At 36.4% G+C, this 17,079-nt stretch overlaps 6 protein-coding genes across 6 annotated transcripts; 2 read left to right on the top strand and 4 right to left on the bottom strand.

Annotated features, from left to right (window-relative positions):
• Positions 1-149: 149 nt before the first annotated feature.
• On the bottom strand, positions 150-3,208 carry PHYBLDRAFT_126253 (hypothetical protein). Its single transcript, XM_018429091.1, has 4 exons — positions 2,402-3,208; positions 2,115-2,209; positions 735-1,925; positions 150-634 (listed from the first exon to the last, which is right to left on the bottom strand). The coding sequence occupies exons 1-4, from the start codon at positions 2,973-2,975 to the stop codon at positions 557-559; spliced, it is 1,938 nt and encodes a 645-aa protein (XP_018288866.1). The 5' UTR covers positions 2,976-3,208; the 3' UTR covers positions 150-556.
• A 3,835-nt stretch (positions 3,209-7,043) lies between these two features.
• PHYBLDRAFT_114819 (hypothetical protein) lies at positions 7,044-8,398 on the top strand (the record flags this gene model as incomplete). The annotated part of the gene is made up of 3 exons (XM_018428416.1): positions 7,044-7,100; positions 7,469-7,715; positions 7,872-8,398. The coding sequence occupies 3 exons, from the start codon at positions 7,044-7,046 to the stop codon at positions 8,396-8,398; spliced, it is 831 nt and encodes a 276-aa protein (XP_018288865.1).
• A 252-nt stretch (positions 8,399-8,650) lies between these two features.
• Positions 8,651-9,999, top strand: PHYBLDRAFT_77601 (hypothetical protein). Its single transcript, XM_018443279.1, has 3 exons — positions 8,651-8,891; positions 9,047-9,307; positions 9,380-9,999. The coding sequence occupies exons 1-3, from the start codon at positions 8,769-8,771 to the stop codon at positions 9,884-9,886; spliced, it is 891 nt and encodes a 296-aa protein (XP_018288864.1). The 5' UTR covers positions 8,651-8,768; the 3' UTR covers positions 9,887-9,999.
• A 37-nt stretch (positions 10,000-10,036) lies between these two features.
• PHYBLDRAFT_126250 (hypothetical protein) lies at positions 10,037-12,127 on the bottom strand. Its single transcript, XM_018429090.1, has 6 exons — positions 12,025-12,127; positions 11,882-11,896; positions 11,681-11,723; positions 11,286-11,317; positions 10,545-11,160; positions 10,037-10,425 (listed from the first exon to the last, which is right to left on the bottom strand). Exons 1-6 carry the CDS (start codon positions 12,031-12,033, stop codon positions 10,376-10,378), a joined length of 765 nt encoding a protein of 254 aa, XP_018288863.1. The 5' UTR covers positions 12,034-12,127; the 3' UTR covers positions 10,037-10,375.
• A 466-nt stretch (positions 12,128-12,593) lies between these two features.
• On the bottom strand, positions 12,594-14,247 carry PHYBLDRAFT_170904 (hypothetical protein; the record flags this gene model as incomplete). Its single annotated transcript, XM_018436447.1, has 5 exons — positions 12,594-12,865; positions 12,977-13,112; positions 13,170-13,829; positions 13,921-14,024; positions 14,109-14,247. The coding sequence occupies 5 exons, from the start codon at positions 14,245-14,247 to the stop codon at positions 12,594-12,596; spliced, it is 1,311 nt and encodes a 436-aa protein (XP_018288862.1).
• A 584-nt stretch (positions 14,248-14,831) lies between these two features.
• Positions 14,832-16,863, bottom strand: PHYBLDRAFT_159471 (hypothetical protein). Its single transcript, XM_018433991.1, has 3 exons — positions 16,659-16,863; positions 15,859-16,305; positions 14,832-15,744 (listed from the first exon to the last, which is right to left on the bottom strand). The coding sequence occupies exons 1-3, from the start codon at positions 16,828-16,830 to the stop codon at positions 15,203-15,205; spliced, it is 1,161 nt and encodes a 386-aa protein (XP_018288861.1). The 5' UTR covers positions 16,831-16,863; the 3' UTR covers positions 14,832-15,202.
• Between the last annotated feature and the right edge of the window lie 216 nt (positions 16,864-17,079).

The following is a 17,079-nucleotide window of genomic DNA, read 5'->3' as shown; positions in this document are numbered from 1 at the left end:
ATTTTCTCCACGGTCACATGATGTGTCTCACCAGAACAGCCTTGAATACCCCACAGGAGCGCACGTACATTTAACCGTCAAAGCAAATAGAGTGAGAAAAGGGTCAAGTAAAGTTAAATGTTTTACCTCCACCTCCTCTCCATCATACTGCCTTTTGCATGAGTTATTTTATTTTTCGTTGATTGAATAGGGACTGTCTGTGGGTTTGGGATCGTTTCTTTCTTTTTTAAAAAAAAAACTTTGCTTGCTTGCTTGGATGTTTATAAAAAGCATTTGATTTGAAACACTTGAAAATATATGTATTTATAAATTACACACTCGGGACAGAGGACATTTTAATGAATATGTAAAAATAAGATAAGAAGAAGAGGCAATATAATAAAATATACCATAATAGAACAGAACAGAATTGGGAGATGGCGAAAATAAATGTTGATTTTTAAATAAGAGTAAAGAAAGCGAAAAATAAAGTATGAAAGTAAGATAATAGTAATAAAGAGTATATGGGGCACTTGTTTTAATATACAATGTCAAGACAAGAACCAGGTAAACCAGCCTAGGCAGTCGCGACAGCAATCTCCTCCACATTTTGAGGGATATAGTGGATCACATTGGGTACAGGGCAATAGATGTACTATAAGATGGGGTTAGTACTACATCAAAACCCAAAAAGAGAAATAAAGAAACCCAAAACCAAAAAGCTAAAGCTAAAGAGAGAGAAAAGAAATACTTACATCACGGTAGAGTTCTTCGATCTTCATACGAACCAAGCACTTTCCAGGAACCTTTGGTGTCTCCATAAATACCTTCCACATAGGATGATCCCTGGGAATCATTTGGCTCATGTGCTTTCGCAGGAGTTCCCAGCCAACACCGTTGTAGTGGAGATCAAGGACGCGGATGAGACGCTGGAGGTGAGAGTGGATAAGGGTGTGGTAGAGTAGTTTGTAGACTTCCTCGAGTGTGTCAGCCACGACGCAGCTGTCTGGCAGGACATCAATGTCAACACCGGCCGACTTGCGAAGGGTTTCACGGTGAACCTTGACTCCACCAAAATCACGGGCCACAAATCCCTTGAGTTCGCCGGTCTCCTTGTCGAAGCGAGCAAGAGTGTTCTGGCCGTGGGCTTCAAAAGCAACGCCGTTGATCAGACAGGGTGGGAGGAAGGCCTGGAGGGCAAGATCGATGTAACGATCGAGGAAGGCGATCCGCTTGGCCTCCGAATCGAGCTTCCAGACATGGGTCAGCAGAGTTTCATCAGTGTCAGGGCGCTGGATCTTTTCGACTAGTGCGGCACAGACAACAACCTTGTCCGGACACTGTTCAGCATCTACAGGGAATTCGACTGCCTCACGTAACACACAGCTGCAGTGTTTAGCGATGTCAAAGTCGGCATTGACGTGGACCGCACTGCTCAATTCACGCTCGACGGTGAGGACATTGGGATCGTAGGTGAGTTTGGGGACGACGTCGTAAGAGAATCCGGGCCCAAAGTGAGTCGAGAAGGGTGTGATGGTGCGGAGAGCAGAGGAGATCTTGATGCCAAGACAAAGCTTGAGACTGAGTCCGGGAAGAATGTCAGGAACGGCCACAGAACGGAGAGAAGTCAAGCTCTGGATTGTGACACTGTTCTCTTTGGGCAACACTGTTGCTTCCGGAAACTTGGACTCGACGTTTGGTACTTGGAGTTCATGGATAGGAATAAAGATGTGGTTGGGGTACGCAGCACGCATTTCATCAGCCGATTTGCCCTCGGACTTGCTGAGGATGGCATTGACAATAGGAGCCGACAGCTTTTCAAAATCACCACGTATCTTTAGAGAGCTTACAGGTACGGCAACCAGACGAAGCTGAGGTTGCTCGAGATTGACCTTGCCGGGAATAAGAGGGGGCATTGGAGGATAGCTCTTTCTGGCTTTGTGCATCTACGACCAACCCAAAAGAAAATATTAATGATAAGAATACAAGAGTAACATACTTTTTACAAATATGCGTATTATTATTTTTTGGGTGAATTTGTTTTTTATTTGCAATATTTGCGGCGCTATAATAATCATAATCATAATGATGATGATGATAATGATATATATATATATATATAATATTATACTTACGGGATGAGTGGCATGGCCTTCAAGGACAGACTGCTCCCAATGAATGCTTGAAGACTTGAGAGTAGGAAGTGACTTGGGGTTATCATAAGCATAATCTGTCAAAGATAATTATGTTTTTTTTAATGAGATGATATTGTTGATAGGTGAGGAATTTTTGGTTTAAAATATAAATCAAAAATATATATACGCACAAACACACAGACAAAAAGAAACAAACAAACGAAAAAAATGCAATAGAATCTAACTAAAGCAGTAGTACAGATTCAAACATTCTCATTGTAACTTACTCTGGTGTTCAATAGAGCTGTTCAACTCCAATCCAATTTCCTCGGTCAACTTGGGATCGACGCCAAAGTCATCGGCAAACTGCTTCCAGAGCTGTACGGCATCAAAGGCATCGATGAGCTTCTTGGCAGTCAACTGAATGTTGGGTTTGCAGACAGAAACCAAGAGATCATAGACCTGGTTGCGGAGGTTGTCGTCCGAGATGGTGAGGGTAGAAGGTTCTTGGCCTTGAATGGAATAGATGTGGGACAACATGTCCATAGGATCGATAAGATCAATGCGGGGACATTTGATGTCGTTGAGTACGGCACATGAGCCAGTCTCGGTCGAGAGGATTGGGACACCACGGAGAGGGATGACAGCCAGGACATCAGATAGACGGATGGTAGAGGGAGTTTCCTGGGTAGAGCTGCAGTTTGGACGGACCAAGAGGCAGATTGGGGTGCCCTGGGGTGTGTTTGCGGGAACATAGTAGGCAGATACCAGGGTTTCCATCACAAGGCAGGAGATAAGTCTGGATGTGGTAGCAAACTTTGCATACTGAAGGTTCTTTGACATGGTGAGAGAGACAGGCATTTGAGAGTGTTTTAATCAAAAGAAAAGGTATATATTATTATTATGACTATTGAAATAATAGCTTGATATTTTTATTTATATATATATATATAAATATATATATATAAATATTTTTAGTGGCGAAACAAGTGTAAAGATTGAAAGTGAATTATTTATACGCGTCTTTAAATATCCTAAAAAAAAATCCAAAAATTTATTCTATTTTATTTTTATTATATTATTTTATATTATTTTATGTACCCAATCCAAAGGTTTTCTTATCAGATCTTTCTGTCTGTCATCCAGAATATATATATTTATATCGTTATATTCACAATTTCTTTTTTTATTGATTGAAAGATCGGGATCTTTGATGTCCTGCCTAATATTTCGATACAAGAACATCACCAAAATAAGAATACATTTCTTTCTTTCTTTCTTTCTTTCTTTTTTTTTTGCAAGATCTACTGGTCTTGGTGGTACATTTATTCTCTATTACAGACCATGACGTTTCAGAACTGGTGAATGCACACACACAATTGTACACACCTGTACACATCTCCGCGGACTCAATTATGGACCCAAGGTTTCAGTAAATGGATTTTTAGACCTTTTATATATATATATATTCTATTTAATTTAAGCGTAGATTATTTATTTATACAAGAAATCTTATCTATTGTTAAAGATTATTAATATTATTATTATTTCATTCACTCAACTCCTAAACTTTTTTCTTACTACCGTATCGTGGTTTATACTCTATAGACTTTTGACGATCCCGACAAAGCACCATTCCAACAGAATTCTGGGAATTCAGTTCAATATGTGTGTGTGAGTGTGTTTTTTTTCTAGTGCGGATAAGCCAGCAAAATATTGCACAAGCTAGACTGTTAACCGGGAGCAAAATAATAATAATAATGTGAATAAAATATATTATATATACATATATATAATACATGGTTATTCTATATAAAATAAAATAAAATAAAATAATTTTTATTTTTTAAAATTAAAAAATAATAATATTATATTTATTTATTTACTATACTTTGATCCCATTGTGTATATACCATTAGAAGATTGATGTTGTTGTTTTTTGGCTCTGTTTATTCATCCTGGTGAAACAACAGTAATAATATATATATATTTATATATATTTATATTAAAGAACAAGACGATCAAAAGGGCGCTGTTTTGGACAGTATAGAAATGAATGTTGGTTGTAGGCACAAACTGAACGGCGTAGGAATGTTCATAATGCTAATGCTAATGTTAGGGCCAAGGCCAAGGCTAACGTTAATGCTAAAGCTAAAGTTAAAACTAAAATAAATAAAAAAATAAAAAATAATTCACAAGTGTGTAGATTTTAATTAACTCTTAGTTATCTGATCTTTATTTCCATTTTATCCAGCCAATAATTTTACAGCACCGATCACTTTGGAAACTGCAGTGTATTGATTACATTATAATAAATTATAAGATAAGATGAAACATATTAAATATACAGATGTATATGTGTGTGTATGTTTAAATCTACATCTATACCCATTATAAGCTAGTCAGATAACCATAGTATTATTAGTATTTCCATACATTTAGCTACATCTAATTTAATCTGATAAATAAGTAGATGCATACAAATACATATATCTGATCTACTTTATTCATTTATTTATTTTCTTGTTGCTAGCATTCTGTTACTAGGCAACTGTTGATCATGTGAGATTATCTATACTTTCCTATTTCGTATTGTTATGGAAACCTGTCTTCTCATTTGTATGTATATGTATATTTATATGTATTTCATTTTATACGCCCGCCTTCTCCGTTGCATTAACTTTTTTGTAATCTGATCGATTGAAGCGGTTTTTTCTTAGTTTCTTGCCTATGTGTTTGTACTCTGGTGATAAAAACTGTACACAAGGCACACTTAATTGACTTAGACTTGTGTAAGATCTTATCAAATTAGATCTTGTCTTTTTGTGTATGTGATTGTGATTATGATTATATGATCATTATTATTATTATTTTTTAAGAAAACAGGGATCACATAATCCAGCTGTTTGTTATTTTCAACAAAATAAGACACCATTTCAGTTTATACAACTTGTATTTTCCGCAAGTAACCAAGGCAGTTTGTTTTCTTTTGTATTAATTTGGAATGAATCGCTTCATTTGCTTTAGTGAAACATATCCACAACATACATTTACACACACACACACACACATACGGAATACATACATGTACATGTGTATGTACATGTGTACATCTATATCCAAATCTACATGTATATGTACATGTACATACGTGTACTTGTGTATGTGTGTATGTGTGTACGTGTGGATAACTTTTATGTTGATAATCTGTAATCTTTTTTTTTAATGAATTTATGTATAATAAGAATATGATGTCTTGATATATACATTTAAACATTTAAGCATTTAAGCATTTAAACATTTGTAAATCCATTTACATAAAGTTGGCTTTACATATCAATGTAGCCAGTATCTTGTACCTGGGTTCATAAATGGAAATCAATATTCATTTTAGCCACAATTATCAAATCCTTGTTGGTAAACCTGTAAGGATTTACAGAAATTGACTTTTTTTTTTTCAATAATTCAAATATATTACTCTACTAATCTTTAACTCCTTTCTATTCCTTTTTCTTTCTTCCTTTATATTATTCGAGATATGTACATATATACATATATTAAGCCCTTGTAGTTTAAGTTCAAGTAACTGAAGATAAACAGTCTCATTAGTCTTCTGGGTTATAGCGGGGGTGTTCGGGTGGGTTGACCATTGTTGAACAAAAAAAAACAAGGCAGAGGAAAATGGTATATTCGGAAAATAGACTGCGTAGTATTGACAGGCCATACGGAATGGTTCCACAGACGGTAAGCCAAAAAAAAAAAAAAAAAAAAACCAAGCCAAGCCAAGATACAGTGTCCGATACACGGACGGCCCAAGAATTTCTCTTCTCAATCTATCTCTGCCTCTTTGTGTCTTTGTTTCAATTATTATTTCTAATATATATATATATATTTAATATTTAATATTTAATATTTAATATTGTAATCATTAAAATAAAGAAAAAAAATTGGTCTTCCCTACAAAGAACTTCATTCTTTACCCGCTTAATGTTGCAATAGAAAACGAAGTCTTGCTGTCCTTTCCAATCTTGTTTTCTTTCTTTATTTCTTTCTTTCAATCATAAAATTATATGTATATGTATATATATATATATATAAAGTTGTAAGACCGCGTAAGACAAGAAAAAGGAATATGTGTGAACAGATTCATATTAACGCAACGGAAAATGTATCATCCAACGGCATAAAGGACATAATTAAAAAAGGGAGAAATGTATTGCTTTGTAATCAATACAAATCCTATTGAGATTATTCCACAGACTAGATGCCAAGTGATATGAATGTGTGATTTTATTTTATGTATGTAATTTTGCGTGCATGTGCGTGTGTTTATATCAAAGCAAGTTACTCTTATTATTATTATTTTTTATGCTTTTAGTTTTATAGACATTAAATTATAATTTCTACCTATTCTCCTTCTCCTTCTTCTTCCTCTTCTTCCTTCTTCTTCTCCAATTGCCTATTTAAGTCTTTTAAGCTTCCATTGAAAGTAGAAAGAATACCATATATATATATAGATAAAAAACATGTGCAATATTTTGGTTCATTCTTTTCTCTTAATGAACCACTTTTATCGTTAATATATTTATACTAGACAATTTCAATAATCGTCTCAGTCTCTTTTAAATATCAGCATCTTCTTTACAAAACTAAACAGAACAAAGAGAACAAGAAGAACAACCAAGAATATACTTATAATAATAATACAAAATTGTAGATCATGAAAGACTTAACCAATTGAAACCCAGTCCTTATTGGTTTTTCTTTTTCTGTTTGGTTACCCTTTCCATTTTTTTTAAAAATTCTTTTTTTTTCTCTCTGTTGAAACTTGATGCAATGAGTTCTGGTCTCACACGTCGTCATGTACAGCGACAAGAATCTGCTCCAGAAGAAACCAATGAAACTGACCCTGATGTTCAAGACCCAACCATGCCACGTCTGACTCTTTTAGAAGAAGTCCTATTATTGGGATTAAAAGACGAACAGGTACAGGCACAAATCCAACTCATCTATACATTATACATTATACATTATACATTTCATACAAAAGAAAAACAAAAAAAATTATTATAATAATAATAATAATACAAAGGCACCTTATTACTATATTCTTCTTCTTCTTATTATTCTCTTGCTGCTACTGTTGTTGCTGTTATTGTTGCTATGTGTGTGTGTGTGTGTTTTTGTGTGGGGAAGAAAGATAAATAACTAAATGAGATTACATCTACTTATATATATATATACATACATACATATATACATATATACATATATACATATATACATATATACTTTATTTATTTATTTTTTAAAAAAAAAACCCAAACAAACAAAAAAAAACTTATAAACATTAGGGTCATTTATCATTTTGGAATGACCACATCAGTTACGTTTTACGTGGTTGCATTCTTCTCGAGCTGGCATTGAGGGGCAGGATTGCCATGGTTAAGGATCCCAATAGACGACATTTTGAATTATGCGAACGGATGATCGAGGTGATCAATGACCGAAACACAGGTGAAATGTTGTTGGATGAGACTCTCAAGTTGATGAAGGCCAGTGAGCCAATGAGTGTACAAACTTGGATTGACCTATTGAGTGGTATGTTTTTTATTTTTTTTATTATTATTATTATAATAATAATAATAATAGTATTAGTAGTAGTAGACTTGAATATATATACATATACCTAAAACTTAACACCTACTACAACAACAATAATAATAATAATATACGTGGATTTGTTTAATATAATAGGAGAGACGTGGAATGTACTCAAGCTAGGATATCAGTTAAAGCAGGTCCGAGAAAGACTAGCAAAAGGATTGGTAGACAAGGGTATCCTGAGAACAGAAAAACGCAACTTCTTGCTGTTCGATATGGCCACCCACCCGCTCGCCGATCGTCATTGTAAAGAGGCTCTGCTGGACCGGGTGTGTTCATCACTAGTATCCCGCCATTCAAGTCCCCCAAACGGCACAGACATCGACAAGGTCTATGGCTACTTGCGAACGACTACTATGGTTTGTAGTGCATATGCAGCAAATGTTCTCGAGAATGCGCTGATGACACTTGACTACGAGTCGCGCGAGAAGGCGTACGCAAAAGTCGATGAATTATTAGCAGATTTCTCGGTATGGCCATTGACCGGCTCAGGTGCCCAATTGCAGATTCCAGATGGAAAAGCCCTGAGTTTTGAAGTGATCCCAGCTGTCCTAAGTGTCTTTACCAAGATGGATTCCATTGTAAGTCTAATATACATTATATGGGTCTGTGAAATGTGAATTGTGAAATGTGAAATGTGCATTTTTGTATGTGTAATATGGTATGTAATTAATTTTGACTCTATCCTTATTTTCTTTAGCTGTAAATAATTTAAAACGTATGTGCTGGTAATTGAATTAGAAGATATTGGGATGAAGAAGTATATTGTGACTGTGTGCTCAACCATTATTTTTTTAATATAATATATATATATATATATATATGTATATAAAAATGATTTCTTCATTTTTATTTTATTTCACTGCCTTTCTTTTCTTCTTCTTTTTAATACTACTTTATATATACATTTAAATATATATCTCTCTTTCTCCTTTTTTTATTACTATTTTTGGAAGGCCCTCTCTTTTTTTTTTGAAAAAAAAAAAACAAATGGCGGACGACGAATCCCCTTTTCAATTCGACTTTGATGACGATGTATTTCTGACAGAAAGAATCAGATCCAAACCTGAAACTGTTAAAGTGGAATATGAAGCTAAACAAGAAACCGATGGCGTGAGTCGATTCAAATTTCACATTTCTTTTCGCATAATGGACTACCAAAAAGATAACAACAGCAATGATAATAGAAAAACTAAAGCATAATATATATATATATATATATCTTTTCTCTTTCTCTTTTTATCGTTTTGTAAAAAAAATCGGACAAGTGGTTCCACAGCACAAAGAATTACGAAGTCTTGATGTTGGAACGTCATGGGCCTAATCAACTCAAGAGTGCGATCGAACACGATTACCTCTACAAACGATACGAGCGTGCACTCGAAGGTGCCCTGGCTTTTATTCACATTTCTGATACCAATCCTGCCTGCAAGATCAACAACACTCGTGAGATGTGTGAGATTGCGATCCATTCTGCAGTTCGATTGAATAACTATGCATTGGCTGAAAAAATACTGGATAGAAAACAGGTAATAGGCCAATATATAAATATATATATATAAAGGTACTTTTTGGCTTATTGTTGGTTTGTATTGCTGTAGCCTACAATGGAACTCGGGCCTTTACTGTTAAAAGGAGCAATCTACCCTCATTGCAATAATCGACATGGAGACGCACTTGCTAGTTTGGTAGATTACAGTCAACAACGTCGACTCGATTACGCTGCATGGAGACAGATGGCAGCAATCTTTATGGATGCCTGGACAAAAGATAAGAATTTAAATGAAAACCCCGAAGAGATGCGAATCAATATAGCATTCCTGTGCTTGCAACGTGCTCATCGGATCATGACTTCAAGCCGATGGTTCCTCAAGTCAGAGTTTGTACGTCGTCGGTATGAGAGGGAACTCAAGGTTCTGGTGAAAGAGATGGAGGCAGTCGAACAAGGAGATGCAGGCCAATTTGTGGCGTGGATCAATGGGCCAAAGCCGAATGCAAAAGCAGCAGGACTGGGAGTGTACAAATGGAAGGATATTGAGTGGATAGCTTGTGAGTGGACATCCCTCTTTGAAGAAGAAGAAGAACAAGTAAAGGTAGCTGATCTTTAGAATGAATAAAGTATATAGAGGATCTATACAGCTTTCTTCTCTTTGTAAAAATAAAATAAAATAAAATAATATATATATATATATATATATAAATAAAACACAAAATATAATATAAAATAGAAGGCAACATTTGATTGCTTGAATTGAATTGAATTGAGGAATATTGTTTTTTTTTTCATATCCATATTCAGTTGTATGTTTGTTTTTATGTTGTTCTTTAATATTATTGTGGTAATGATTTGGCTTTTTTTTTTTTGTTTTTTTTGGAAAAGCACTTCTCTTTCTCTAAAGAAGAGTTAAAAAAAAGGGGGGGTAAAGGAAGAGACGTTCAAGGGTTTGTTTTTTTTATGATTTCCTTATTAATTATTTTTTTTTGAAAAAAAAAACAGAATAAAAAGGAAAATAAAAAGCACCCCTTGAAATCACTCCTTTTGTTTATTTGGTGTCTCTTTCTCTCTTTGATGCTCTTTATAACAAAAACAAACTTCTTTAATCGCGAGCCTCATCATCCTCTGCCTTCTTGTCGTTCTTCTCGCTCTCTATATATACGTTTGAAATAAAAAAGAAAGAATTAAAAAATAATAATTAACATCAGAAATTGAAACACCCTTAATTTTTATATATATATATATTGATAAAGAAAAAGAAACAAACTTACCCTCTTGGAGGTCAGAAGTCCACAAGGTGAGGTTGTCTCTCAAGAGCTGCATGATGAGAGTAGAATCCTTGTAAGACTCCTCGGACAGAGTATCGAGTTCGGCAATGGCATCGTCGAATGCCTGCTTGGCAAGGTGGCAAGCACGGTCGGGGGAGTTGAGGATCTCGTAGTAGAAGACGGAGAAGTTGAGGGCAAGACCAAGACGGATGGGGTGGGTGGTGGCCAACTCGACCTGGGCAACATCGGTGGCAGCCTTGTAGGCATCGTGGGCAGCAGTGGCGGCTTCCTTGCGCTCGTCGCCGGTGGCGTACTCGGCAACGTAGCGGTGGTAGTCACCCTTCATCTTGTAGTAGAATACCTTGGCCTCACCCTCGGTGGCAGAGGGAATGAGGTGGTCCTTGAGGAGGGCAAGGATGTCGTTGCAGACATCGTAGAGCTCGCTCTCGATCTTCTTTCTGTATTCCTTGATCTTGGCAACCTGGGCATCGTGGCCCTTGGACTCCTCCTTCTGCTCGATGGAGGAAACGATTCTCCAGGAAGCACGACGGGCACCAATCACGTTCTTGTAAGCGACAGACAACAAGTTGCGCTCCTCAACAGTCAGATCAACACCCAACTAATATTATTATTTTTATAAAATAAAAAAAGAAAGGTGTATTAGATATTGGGTTTTAAATAAGCGTGATTTGATTTGATTTGATTTGATTAGAATATAAATATTTTTTTAACTACAATCCTTACCTTGGCGACATCCTTCATGGAGTTAACCATTTCTATTTAGTACACAGAATAGATCATGTATTTGTTAGCCACAAGAATTCCATATGATTATACAATCAAAATTGATGGTAGCAAAAGAGGGAGAAAAAAAGGCAAAGGAAATGAATGGAAATGAATGGAAAATAAAGGGGGTAGAGAAGAAGAAGAAGAACAAAAAGAGATTAAAAACAGAGGAGGTAGAATATGGGTGCGTAGGAGAGGGGGAGTAAAAGAAAGAGCGAGAAGGAAATCAAATACACACATGTATGTATGTATGTATGTATGTGTATGTGTGTATGTATATATTTATATATAATAAAATAAAATAAAATAAAATAAAAAGGCTTTCTAATTTATATTCCGCTTCATGGACTCACCATCATAACGCTCCGCCTGTTCGGCAATCTTGGCCATGTAGACCTACAAAACATGTCACTAATTTAGTCATCTTGGGTCATCACTTGCTTTTACAGCAGTGGGACACAGCCAGTATAGACCGGACACTGGTTATGTAGGTAGATGAGGTGTCCTTGGTCGGTCATCTGGTGTGACGGCAACTCAAAACGCATCTTGTTTACCTTATCTTCACGTTCCTACACGAGCACACACACACACACACACACATACAAATATTATATTTAGTAAACCTATTCATGACTCACTTGAGGGTCTTGATGGAACCCAAATAAAGATGATACCAAGACAAGAGCAATATACTTACGGTAGCCATGTCAGTTATTGAAATTGTGTGTGTAAGTGAGAGAGAGAGAGAGGGAGAGAGAGAGAGAGAAAGTGTGTGCGTGTGTGTGTACAAAGAAAGTAAGAAGCAGAGAAGAAGAAGAGGGCGAGGTCGGGGCCCGGAGCTCCGTTAAAAACTCGCTTTTTTTTTACAAAAAAAAAAAAAGGAAAATGCACGTGGTGCAAGTTGAATCGCGTGTCGTCACTAGACCGACTATTGAGATTATATTATTTTTGGTAGAAACAGAAACCAAAATAGCATATATAAATATATATATATATATATATATATATATATGTATATACAGAGATACGTATGTATGATATGTATGATATATATGATATGCTTGTATGGTGAAATTTCAGCTTGAGAATTAATCGATATCCACGGACACATTTGGTATTTTGATTTTGTGATTTTGTGTGTCTGTATCAGTTTTTGTACAAACACACAGATATATTATATATATGAGTCCTTTATTTGAATTGAATTATGTCCAAAAGAAACTATCATTTAATGAAAAGTAAAGGTATAGATATATAGGTGGGTGCTTAAAAATGCTTTCCTAACCAGCGAAAGGGAGCTTTGGCTGCTGGTAAAGTAAAGATTACAAGGCCAGCTGTGGCAACCAATCCAAGCATAATCCACATATCGGCCACTCCGCGATTTTCATATACGTAACCAGCCACTAATGCTCCTGTGCCTCCACCGACGCCATTGAAACTGACATTCAGTAGGCCTTGAGCCGTACTCTTTAAACCAAGAGGAGCCACTGCATCTGCCTGCAGAGCTGCAGCAGTCCATATCATTGAAAACATTACACCTATCAGAAAATAAAAATAAAAATAAAAAAAAAGCATTATTTAGGATTTTGATTTTAACTTTAATTTTTCTTTTTTTTTCTTTTTCTTTTCGTTTGGAATCCACAACTTACCATGAGCAAGATGGTTAATGGTAACCAGCCAAGCACCCCAGGTAATCTCCATGGCCAAGATGTAGATAATGACTCGATAGATAGCAATAAGGTGAGCTATGGTCAGCATCCACCGGACGCCCATAGCCTTGAATATCTGGTGTTTGATTTGTTAGAATCAGTAGATTGGTATTGGTATGGTTTGTTGATTTACCTGCTTGGAGAAGAAGAACACCAATAATTCAGAGAAGCCACTTAGTGGACCAAGCAGACCAATCATGGCAGGTGTGCCATGAAGATCATTGCGGATAAACATAAACAAAAAGATCTGAAAGGTGGAGAAACAGAAGCCGAGGATTGCGACTACTGTGTAGAAATGCATGCTTTCTGGCTGACGGAACAGATGCCACATCGACTTGTCTTGCTTCTCGACACCGTTTTCAGACAAAGATGGGGTGGTTGATCCTACGGCTATTAAGGTGGCAGCTGATGCAGGGTCCGGCAGAAGAGGTGTTTCTTCCTCGTCGACGGGCTTGGGGTATCGGTGGGGTGTCAGATCTATGGCTGCAATTGTGGCAATAAACCCAAGCACATACACGGCGTATACCCAAAAGAGTGCATACTGAGTCTCAAAAGTCTCCTGCAGCAGACCAACCAAAAAGATTGCAGAGCTGACTCCAATCGGACAGCCAATCTTTTGTCTTCCATATAATGCCTTGTCATCACCCAATGCCCTCAGAGTCACACAGTCGACCATGGCAGAAATCATCGGATATCCACAGAATGCATAGCCAAAGCAACCAAGAGCCACCAAAACAATTGTGGTTGATTCCTGGTTGGTTATAAAAGGTACCAGACCGATAGATAGAATAGACTTGACAAAAAAAAATTTTTTTTTTAAAAAAAAAGGTTCGACTTTATTTGCTTTCTTTCTTTCTTTTTGGGTGTGCGGGTCTTGGACTTACAAAAAGTGCGATAAACATATTGCTTATCATAATGGTCTTATAGGCATGTGTACGGTCTGCCAGATGGGTCCAGTACGGAAACGCAATGCAGGATGTAAACGGAACTGAGAAGTTGTTTAAGGATAGCTTGTTTTAGCTTAATGTGTGTTTATGTAAAAGAAACTTGTTTATTTATTTATTCTTCTTACTGATAGAAAATATCATTCCAATCTTATCTGACCCCAGCCCAAGGATGTCTTTGAAGAATAGTGGAAGAAATAGCTGGGAAGCAACAAGACTTCCGATACTAAAGACACTCAATAGCTTGAGTCCGATAAAATGAGGCATTTCAAGGCAACAACAAAAACAATAAAATTAGACTATCAAAGTAACAGCAGGAAATATATAGGAAATTAAAGGGGTTGAATAAAGCAAAATGTATATATAAATAAATAAAAAAAAGAAAGAAAGAAAGAAAGTGAAAAAGTGAAAAAGGATAAAATCGAGGGATAAAAAGAGAAAGATGCGAGGAGTTGAGAAATTGTTGTTATTATTATTATTATTATTATTATTATTATTATTATTATAGAGGGGGTTTCAATATTCCTGTACTGTACTGCACTGTACTGTGCTGTGCTGTGCTGTGCTGTGCTGTGCTGTGTACTATGTACCGTGAGCTGTGTACTATGTAATGTGAGCTGTGTACTGGTGTTGCTGTCTGTTGCACGTCAAAAATAAGAAATAAAAAAAAAGGTTATTATGGCTTATTAATAATCTGCACTCACACAAAGGCTTGTTTGCTGTGCACATAATCATGTTTGAACCCTAAACCAAAATAATAATAATAATAATAGGCAAGTGCCAGAAATAAAGCTTATCTTGCCTTATTCATGCCTTTGAGAAATGCATCAAGATCTACCATTTTCTGTTCCATTGTACATACATGTTTATTATTACTTTTATTATTATTACTATTCTTTTCACTTGGGAAATATACAGAATATACAGTATTTATATAAAGTAACCACAGCGAAACAGGCAGAGTCTAAAAGACTAAAAGCCTAAAAGCCTAAAAGCCTAAAATCCAAAGAGCCTAAAATCCAAAGAACCAAAGAGCCAAAGAGCCAGAGAGATAAAGGAATCCAGGGGGTTTGTATGTGTATGTGTATATATATATATATATATATATATATATATATATATTGTTGTTGTTGTTGTTGTTGTTATTGTGGAATTTAAAAAAGCGATTACAAAATAAAATAAAAAAAAATAAAAAAAAAGCCATAGGTATTAAACACATCTATTATTCTGAATGGCTCATAAAGGGTGGCACATTGGGTTGAATAGGCGGCTGTTGCTGTTGATGTTGTTGCTGTTGTTGTCGTGCGTAGGTGTCATAAAAGTCATCATTTGGATAGCTCATCCGATGTTGATGAACCGGACGATCTTTGTCAAATGCTTTGGTGTAATCCAACGGGACAAAGGACGGCAGTGGGCTCGGCTGGACGGCGAGAGGGTGCAGAGGATGTACAACAGGGTTCAGGAGCTGGACAAGATTGGTGGAGTCTGGCTTGGGTGAGAAGCCAAACGGTGATTGTTGTTGGGGATGGGGTTGGGGTTGTCCGTAGAGTATATCTGATCTTGGCTCACTCTCGCTGCTGCTACTGTTGCTGTTGCTGTATGGCGCAGAGGACGTTGAGGAGTGGCGTTGGTGGAATCGTTCGTGGGTGTACAATGGAGCAAAAGAAGGCTGCCGTGCCATCTCAGATTCCATGACGTGCGATTTTTCAGTTTGATAGGATCCCAGAGACAGACTACGTGGTCCACACGCCTGAGGTTTTTCTACTATAATAACTTTTTAATATCTTTATTTTGGCAACCCTTACATACAATGAAAAAGATTTCTTTATAAAATGATAAAGAAATAGAGTATTTAATTTTGATTCTTATGAAATGTACCTTTGTAATAGGGGGCCGGGACCGGTGGGGGTTGTCTCTGAGGGTTAGATTCTTCTGCAAATAGCGGAACCCTGAAATTCTGTTTGACGAGCAGGTCGGGGGAGATTTCCAATCGTGAGAGTTGTGGATTGGACGACGGTGTGCTGAGCCGATGTTGAACCACGTCAAGGGGATTGTAGTAAGACACCAGATGATGCGATACTCCATGGACTACAATCGACATGCTCTTCTTGATCAGCCCATCCGGACGAAATCTAAAGCTGTCCGAAAGACTTCCCACCAGCTGGCGTTCCCGACTGCGATGCATCGTGCCAGGGTCTGGGTTGAGGGACCAGCTTGAAGAAGACTTTTTTTTGTCTGATTTCTTGTCGATTTCCCTGTAGATCAGAAAGTTTCCCAGGATACGACTCGGACTCCAGTAACGACCGTCTGTCCACCTCTTGATTCCTTTTATTATTCATTATTCATTATTCATTATTATTCATTTATTATTAATTTAAATGATCAATATTTATTTATTTATTTATTTATTTATTCATTCATTTATTACATATACATATGTATATTTATATTTATATTTATATACATGGATACACACGCACACACACACACACACACATACACACGCACACACACAAAATATAGACATTTTTTTTTGTAAAGTTATTAAATAAATAAATAAAATAAAAGACGTTGAAATTATGATTATTACTTTTCTTTTTATTTTAAATAGCAGCTATATGTATTCTGTAAAGAAGTAGAAAAAGAAAAAGATAGGAAGGAAGGACAGTCCATCGTACCTGATTCATGTTCGTCAAATACAAACACGGAACCTGATCTAATCATGCGCCGTTCTCTTTCTTGTAAGCGACGTCCTATTCTCGGCAAAAGGCCCCTTCGACAGCCTTCAAACACGAGAAGAACATCGTGAGTGTTTTCTATAAACCCGTGGAATGTCTCGGTGACAGTCATATAAAGATAGTAGTAAAGGTATGTGGATGGATGAGTGAAGAAAAGTGAAAGAGAAGGAAAATAGAAAAAAAAGAAGAGAGAAAACCTTAAAAATATGTAAAACAAGGAGAAAAAAAAAAGAAAAAAAAATCCAGAGTCAAAATCGGCTACACACATTCTATTGGGCCCAAAAATCAAATCACAAAAAGGTTGGTGCGTCGCCAAGGTTTCTGGCTAAATAGTTCTTCCATCCTATAAGAAAGCTTACAT

This window comes from Phycomyces blakesleeanus (assembly GCF_001638985.1).
Source record: "Phycomyces blakesleeanus NRRL 1555(-) unplaced genomic scaffold PHYBLscaffold_17, whole genome shotgun sequence".
NCBI classification, from domain to species: domain Eukaryota; kingdom Fungi; phylum Mucoromycota; class Mucoromycetes; order Mucorales; family Phycomycetaceae; genus Phycomyces; species Phycomyces blakesleeanus.
This window is presented reverse-complemented; position numbering and strand designations above follow the sequence as displayed.

Excerpts from the sequence above, each read along its gene's own strand:
- PHYBLDRAFT_126253 (XM_018429091.1), bottom strand. The coding sequence starts at position 2,975 with ATGCCTGTCTCTCTCACCATGTCAAAGAACCTTCAGTATGCAAAGTTT. Across the intron at positions 1,926-2,114 it reads AAGGCCATGCCACTCATCCC|ATGCACAAAGCCAGAAAGAG; the intron begins GTAAGTATAATA and ends GGTTGGTCGTAG. Across the intron at positions 635-734 it reads TCGAAGAACTCTACCGTGAT|TACATCTATTGCCCTGTACC; the intron begins GTAAGTATTTCT and ends CCCATCTTATAG.
- PHYBLDRAFT_77601 (XM_018443279.1), top strand. The coding sequence starts at position 8,769 with ATGGCGGACGACGAATCCCCTTTTCAATTCGACTTTGATGACGATGTA. Across the intron at positions 8,892-9,046 it reads CTAAACAAGAAACCGATGGC|TGGTTCCACAGCACAAAGAA; the intron begins GTGAGTCGATTC and ends AAATCGGACAAG. Across the intron at positions 9,308-9,379 it reads AAATACTGGATAGAAAACAG|CCTACAATGGAACTCGGGCC; the intron begins GTAATAGGCCAA and ends GTATTGCTGTAG.
- PHYBLDRAFT_126250 (XM_018429090.1), bottom strand. Across the intron at positions 11,318-11,680 it reads ACAGGCGGAGCGTTATGATG|AAATGGTTAACTCCATGAAG; the intron begins GTGAGTCCATGA and ends TGTACTAAATAG. Across the intron at positions 10,426-10,544 it reads GACTTCTGACCTCCAAGAGG|AGAGCGAGAAGAACGACAAG; the intron begins GTAAGTTTGTTT and ends ACGTATATATAG.
- PHYBLDRAFT_159471 (XM_018433991.1), bottom strand. The coding sequence starts at position 16,830 with ATGACTGTCACCGAGACATTCCACGGGTTTATAGAAAACACTCACGAT. Across the intron at positions 16,306-16,658 it reads ATTTGACGAACATGAATCAG|GAATCAAGAGGTGGACAGAC; the intron begins GTACGATGGACT and ends GAATAATAAAAG. Across the intron at positions 15,745-15,858 it reads CCCGGCCCCCTATTACAAAG|TAGAAAAACCTCAGGCGTGT; the intron begins GTACATTTCATA and ends AAGTTATTATAG.